Source organism: Panthera onca, chromosome A1 (assembly GCF_046562875.1).
Source record: "Panthera onca isolate mPanOnc1 chromosome A1, mPanOnc1 haplotype 2, whole genome shotgun sequence".
Lineage (NCBI taxonomy): Eukaryota > Metazoa > Chordata > Mammalia > Carnivora > Felidae > Panthera > Panthera onca.
Window position 1 is genome coordinate 232,374,681 of NC_138339.1, and position 7,101 is coordinate 232,381,781.

At 55.4% G+C, this 7,101-nt stretch overlaps 2 protein-coding genes across 3 annotated transcripts in view; both read right to left on the reverse strand.

Annotated features, from left to right (window-relative positions):
- MTUS2 (microtubule associated scaffold protein 2) overlaps positions 1–931 on the reverse strand; it is a 566,588-nt gene extending 565,657 nt beyond the window's left edge. The window contains exon 1 of one of the 2 annotated variants that reach the window (XM_060637454.3): positions 909–931. The gene's annotated coding sequence lies outside the window, so the exon portion shown is untranslated. The remainder of the gene's footprint in view (positions 1–908) is intronic. The other variant, XM_060637455.3, reaches the window with a different exon arrangement.
- LOC132680596 (uncharacterized) overlaps positions 1–3,898 on the reverse strand; it is a 57,766-nt gene extending 53,868 nt beyond the window's left edge. The window contains exons 1-3 of the mRNA XM_081795704.1: positions 3,637–3,898; positions 1,704–1,825; positions 566–1,647 (exon numbers count right to left, since the gene is read on the reverse strand). Of these exons, the coding sequence (XP_081651830.1) occupies positions 566–1,647; positions 1,704–1,825; positions 3,637–3,898 (1,466 nt within the window). The remainder of the gene's footprint in view (positions 1–565; positions 1,648–1,703; positions 1,826–3,636) is intronic.
- Positions 3,899–7,101: the final 3,203 nt, after the last annotated feature.

Consider the following 7,101-nt stretch of genomic DNA (forward strand, 5'->3'; position numbering starts at 1 on the left):
GCAAATATTTTTTAAAGCACTTCTAGAACGGAGAGTACAGGCGCCTTTGGTACCCTGCCAGGAGTTCTTCTTTCCATGTTTGTATTTAAAATAGATTGGTAGTAACATCACTTGTGTGCCTGAAATTCCTTCTGTGCAGAGGCTCAGAATGAGAAAAAAACAAAAAACAAAACAAAAAAAAAGCACCACTTCACTCCTTGCCATTATAAAGCTCAAAGGAAATAACACATTCATACTAAATTAAGACGAAGACATAGAACAAATTTCTCTGAAGCGGGGGGTGGGGGGGGAAGGACTCGGCTCCCCTAACCCACCCTCCCTCCTGAAACAGGGGGTGCGGGCAAGGGTGCCACACGAGCTGCAAGACCGCGGCCCAAGCAGGTGACGCGAGCAGGAAAGAAGCAGCGCTGTGATGACCAGAAAAGCCAAATAAAATGCTGCGCTGCCCGGGGCCGGTTGCAATCACTCCCCAACTCCGCGCACCTGCCTGCGAGCGGGTTCCAGAAGCCAGGCTCCCGGAGCCCAGCGCGACCCCGTCGGGCTGCGCGGAAGAGGATTCGCTCACCTGGGTGGGAAAGGGCCAAGGAAGATGTCCCAGAAGCCACCACTGCCCTCAACGAGACTCGCATCCCGGACCGGGTGCGGACGCGCTTCCTCCGCGTCTTCCTCCTCCTCCTCCTCCTCCTCCTCCTCCTCCAGCTCGAGTTCTCTATTTACCGACGGGCGTGTACTCCGCTGACCGGCCACGGAGATCCCCGAAGCGGGGACCCCGACAAACTTGCCGGGAGAGGCCAGCGGAGGCGGCGCGGCCAGGGACGCCCCCGCACCTGCGGCGCGCTCTCCGCCACCGTCGCCTCGGCGGCCGCCCACGCCCGCCGGCAGCGCCGGCTCCGCGCCCCCGCACTCACCTCGCGCCGGCACCGCCCAGGCCGCCGCCGCCGCCGCCCCCCTCCCGGCTCCGGCCGCTCCGAGGCCACCGGGGCCCGTCGACAGCGCGCCCGGGCGCGCCCCGCCTCGGCCGCCGCTCCTCCGGCCGCGTCGCCCGGACAAAGACGGGCGGCGGGGCGGGCGGCGGCGAAGCCCGAGGCTCGGAGCGCGCCGCGCCACCCGCGCGCCTCGCTCGCGAGGTGCGGTCGGCGGTGACAGCCCCCGGGGAGGCGAGCGGGCCCGCGCGGGAGGGCGGCGCGGGGCGGCAGAGGCGCGCACCCCCTCCCGGCCGCCCCGAGACGCGCACGCCGGGGCCCGGGCGCCTCCTCCCGGCCCGGCGCCCCGCAGACCGCAGCCGCGCCGCCGGGGAGCCGCAGCGCCCTCTGCCGGCCGCGGGGCCTCGGTGCGCGCGCCGTCCCGCTGCAGCTCCGCGCGGGCCCGGGGGGGAGGCGGCCCTTCCGCGCCGCCGCGCTCCGCGGGCGACCCTGCGACCCCCGGGCCCCGCCCCCCGGGGCAGGAAGGACTAAGACTGAGGGGGGCGGGGGTGCGGGGGGGGGGGCTTCGAGGAGCGGGATCTGCTGGATTTCTCTTAGGACGGACGAGGGGGCAGCTTCCCGTTCTAGGCAGCAGGAGGAATTCGGGGTCAGCGGAGGGGAAAAGCTTGGGAGGGCGGTGGCATTCCTGATGCACGAGGAACCCGAAGTTGATCTCGGGAAATGGCTGTAGGAAAAAGGCAGGCGTTTCCTTCTAGACTCAGGTTTGTGTCTGTGCCCAACACTGTTCGAGGGGTTCTGGAGAACTTGACGGATAACATCCTGACTTATGAACAAGTACACGGGCTCCTCAAAGATTGTCCCAGTCCTGCCTGAAATGCTCTTGGCCTCCCTCAGCAGTGCACCTAGAAGGTTTAAAAAGGCAATGGAGATCCGGGAGCTACTCCCTGTGGTTCAAGCGCAGAGGAATAAACGTTTCCCAGCATAAAAATGAAATGGTGTCGTTTTCCCTGTTAAGCAGTGTTTTATGCAAGTCAACTTTTTAACAAGCTGCACTACTTGGTGAGGGGAAATCATGAAGCAGCACCTTTTTTCCACGCGGCCTTTTGAAATCATTCTATCAGATCTCCCTTCTCCTCTGGAAGAATCTGGGGCAGATTTCATAGCTTTTTCTGTCGCTTTCAAGTGTTAACAAACAGGCTGATTCCCCAGTATTCCAAAGTCCAGTCCAATGGAAATCAAAACTGTAGTCTCATTCCACCTAAGCCTTCCCCATTCCCCCCGCAGCACCCGCCAGCTGGGTATGACCCCAGCTCAGAAGCCTGCGTCTAGGGAATGGAAACATCTTTTCCTTCTTTGTCCTACAATCCTCCAGCCGGCTCTGTGAAGGCTGGTTCTGCCAGGATGGCAAGGCGGGGGACGTCCCCTGAACCCTGCCCTGGTCCTCCCTTCCAGGTCAGCTTCTCTGGTGGTCCTCCTCGCACAGACCTTCTGCGGAGTCCCCAAGCTCCGGCAGGCTGACCTGGCTAGCTTCCACCACGGCCGCGCTGACCCACAGAGGACAGGTGGTGTGTTTGCCAATCCAGCTAGAAGGGCAGGTCACGGCACTGCGCTGCACCCCCGCCCTCTTTCTCTGGTCACAGGCTCCGGTGAGTCTCTCTCCTTGAAGTTTCTAATGTGGGATTCAAGCGGCCATCTCTGGGTTTGTGCACGTCCTCGAGCCCCAAGTGAAACATGCCAGGCTCTCCCCAAGTCGTTCCCCAGAAGCATGTCTGTCTTTGAATGAAGTGGCTGCGGTCTCCCCCCGTCCCTCAAAGCACCCCGTAATTCTCACTGCCAATCTTCTCCCTGGATCACTGTCCCCTTTTCCTTAAATTTGGGCTGAAAATGGCAGAACCTGTACTCAGTAATCACAGCGTCCAGCTCTTACCCCTTCCAGTCTACCACAGCACTCACGCCAAGGTCATACGTCCCCCTGCGTGGCTGGGCATGAGGGCATCACTAGCACTGGGCCATTGCTGCCTGATGGAGGACTGATCTGACGCTCCGCCTTTGTTCCAGAACTCCCGACCACCCTGCGAATGCTCTCTCAAGATATGGCTACACTCTGAAGCTCCTCGTACCCAATCTTCCCCCCCTTCCCGCTCTCCCTTCGCAGGTGCCAGCCTTGAACAGTCTGAAGGCTGTCCTCACTTACATGCCAGCCTCCCCCTCCTGCCCGCACCACCCCGGGCAGGTGTTCTCTCAACATTTCTTTCCCACATCTAATCCTTCTTGGCATCTGCCTCTCAGAGGTCCCAAACTGGCACAGCCACCTATTGTTCCCAGCAGTTTATTCCAAGACAAGTCCCATTTTGACATGCGGTCATGCTTGTATTTAGAAGCTATGAACAGAAGAGTAGAGTGTTCTCTTGAGGGAAAAAAAAAAAAAAAATGATCAGCAGGTGTCTTAGCATAGGTTTCCTCCACCCCTCTCCCAAAGCAGAACCTGATAGAAGGACTTGGATGCAGAGAGATTATTTCGGTAGCTAAGCCAAGGAGCAGGAGTGTTGACATTGAAAAACCAAGCCAGGGAAGTATGAAGAGACAACAGAAAGGTGTGCCATCTCACTGTGTCATCAAGGTCACCGCTTGAGGGCAATACCAATGCGATGTCTGAGAAGCTTTCACGGTTCTCCCAGATTTGCCACCTCAAAGACGTGGGCTGAACACTTACCATCTGGCTCCTGTTGTCCGTGAACTGGAATTGTCTTTGGGGCTTGCTTTAACTCCCACACACTTCCGGGCACCCAGGGCTTTAGCAGCGATCTTGAGGCCGAAACACAGAGCGACTCATGGCAGACGTACAGAGTGAGTGGGACACTGTCAACTGGACTCCCGGCTCGCAAGGCACGTCCGTCAGAGCTGTGGGTCAGGGGAGCCGAGGAGATGTGGGCAAGGGCATCAAAAGTGCCTGCCCTTGCAGGTGTCAGGGGCATCTTCCCCGTTGCCTCGCCACGCGGAGGGGCACGTGGGTCAGCCAGGGGCATCTGCCTGGTGCAATTCCACATTGCTGAAATGCCAGTGGAAAAAGACGAAGGAAGGAAGGGTAGAGCGGTGTTTGCAAGTCAGAACGACACTCGGCAGGAGACCGGTGTCCTAGTTCAGGCTGCTGCAACAATACCATACGCCGGGTGGTTTATATACAACACGCGTTTATTTCTTCGGTGTCTGGTAAGGGCCCGCTTCCTAGAGAGCCACCCTTTTGCGGTCACCTCACAGGATGGGAAGGGTAAGGGAGCCCTCTGGAGTCTCTCCCAGAAGGGCTCACGGAATTCCTAGAAATGGAACAGTTTGCGCTTGAGGCTGGTACAGGCGGGCTCCAGCACCCCCACTCTGTCGCTGCTCCAGAGCTCCCCCCCCATGACCTAATCACCCCCCAGGGGCTCCACCTCCAAATACCAGTACATCGGAAGTTAGGTTCCAACACATGACTTCGGGGGGACGTAAACATTCAGACCACCGCAATCTGTTTACCGTCCAGCAGGACGTTATTAGGGTTCGGTGCCTGCGAGGAGGGCAGGGAACCAGGATTATTGGACAAAGAGAGTAATCAGATTGAGTTGCACCCAACAAAGCCTCAGCCAAACCCTCGGGGAGCTCTGAGCACATACAGAGTGGTGTGCTAGAGCCTCCTGGTTCCGGCCCGGAAGCACAAATTGTTCCATTCCTAGGAATTCTGTGAGCCGGTTGTTAAACACAGCCATTACCAAAGATTAAATGATAGGAGCGCCTGGGTGGCCCCATCGGTTGAGTGTCCGACTTCGGCTCAGGTCACGATCTCGCGGTCCGTGAGTTCGAGTCCCGCGTCGGGCTCTGTGCTGACGGCTTGGAGCCTGGAGCCTGCTTCGGATCCTGTGTCTCCCTCTCTCTCTGCCCCTCCCCTGCTCATGCTCTGTCTCTCTCTTGCTCAAAAAGTAAAATGAACATTAAAAAAATTTTTTTAAGTTATATAAACTTACAGTGTTTTATCTATCTGTAGCTACATATATACATTATATACAATATATAATATTAAAAACGAAGTCAATAAACGCTCATCACTTCCATTACTTTGCTCCTTGTGCAGTGTTCTTGAGTTTAATTATAGCCAGCCTATCCGTATGGTGGCACGACTATCTGATAGCGTGCTGTTAGGGATCCCTTTCCAACTCCACATTTAGTGCTATTCCTCTGGAAGCTTGAACTCATGGAGGGTGATATTTACACCACAGAAGTTGGGTTTCCCACCCAGCCCGGAGAAGCCCAACACTTAAGAGCACACTACTGCGTATATGACACGGGCAGAGTTGTCCCAGACTAGGCTAAATGGCCAGATCTTCATGTCCCCGCCCATGTCAGTCACTGGCTGTGGGACTCTCTGAGGAAGGTGGGCTCTTGGGCCAGGAGGCTCTCTCCAGGCGCTGAAGGGGCCAGCCGGAGGTAGCTGCTCGCTGCGTTCCTAGCAGCTGGGGCAACAGGGCCTTCGGGGAAGGGGAGCCTGGGCCACACTTCTCTGTATCCCCCATAACTGATATAAGGTCAGAGTAGTTTCTTATTAATTTTAAATACTTGCTATTTCTGAAGTTGCATCCATTTTGTTTCCAATATTGTGTAGATGTGCCTTTTTTTTTTTTTTTCGGTTCATTCTGCCTAAGGTCTGTCTCCCCTTTGTCTTTTTTTTTTTTTTTTAATTCTTTAAGTTCATTTACTTATTTTGAGAGAGACAGCGACAGCACGAGCAGGGGAGCAGCAGAGAGGGAGAGGGAGAGAGAGAATCTGTGCCACCAGCACAGAGCCCAATGCGGGGCTCAAACCCACGAAACTGCGAGATCATGACCTGAGTGGAAACCAAGAATCAGACGCTTAACCCACTGAGCCACCCGGGTGCCCCTCCCTTTTGTCTTTTGAAAGACATCTTTTGACTTTATTGATTCTACTGTATTTTATTTACAATTTTATTGATTTCTGCTCTGATTATCATTATTTCCTCTCCTCTGTGTTCTTTGGGTTTATTCTGTGGTTCTTTTTCTAACTTCTCAGTTGAAAGCTTAGCCCATTAATTTTTTTCAGTCTTTCTTTTTTCAAATAAACTCCCCACACATTTTTATATGTGGTGCTTTTGAGGTCATTAAATCATAATTTCTTAATTGCCATTTCAATCACTTTTTGACCCGTGGGTTTTTCAGAAGTGTCTTTTTACTTTCTAAACATATGAGGGGGAGGAGCCAAGATGGCAGAACAGCATGGAAGTTTTTTGTGTCTCGTGTCCATGAAATACAACCAGACCAACACTAAACCATCCTGCACACCTAGAAAACCGATCAGAGGATTAACACAACAATCTGCACAACCTGAACCACAGAATTCAGCAGGTACACGGTGTGGAGAGGTGAACTTGGGGAGCGAGAAGCCATGGCGGGCAGGGAGCTGCTTTTGCGCGCAGAGAGAAGACGGAGAAGGGGGCGGGGGAGAATATGGGAAAAGCACCCCTTCCCAAAAGCAGCTGGAGAGAAAGTGGAAAATTACAAACAGCCACAGGGACTAAACTAAAAAAGGAGACAGGAGAAAGGAGAGGGTTTAAATTCCATTAAGACTATAAACAAGGGAAGCACAGAGTCTGCAACTCCACAGCTCGATGCCTGGTGATGCTCTGGGGGGAAGGGCGAATCCCCAGGAGCAGAGTGGGGTCCAGGAGGTTCTCAGGCCACACGGGGAAAAGGGGTTCCACTGCTGGAAGGAGTGGTAGAAACTGTTGAAGCCATCTGGTCCCAGCAGACCCCAGAAGGTGGCCACACTCACTGGTGCTGGAACAAGGTCATTAAGGGTAAAGCCTGGTGCCGGGTGTGTGTTGTGATTTTTCATAATCTCTGAGGCGCTTCTGCTACACTGTCTCGCGAATGTTTTCTGGGGCGGGTTGGCATCCCGCCGCAGCCTCTGGGCATCGGCAGCAGCACGGTCCCACAAGCGTTCCTGGGTGCAGCCGGCACCCGGCCATTGCTCGGTGAGACCTTCCACAGAGGGACAGAGCGGGTCAAAGTCGCAGTCCCTCAGAAGTGGGGGACCAGGGAAGGCAGCCGCATCTGAGACAAAACTTGGGAGGGAGGTGCTGCCTGGGGCTTGGTCACAGACGGTGTGGAAATGGGGAGTGGACGGAAGCCAA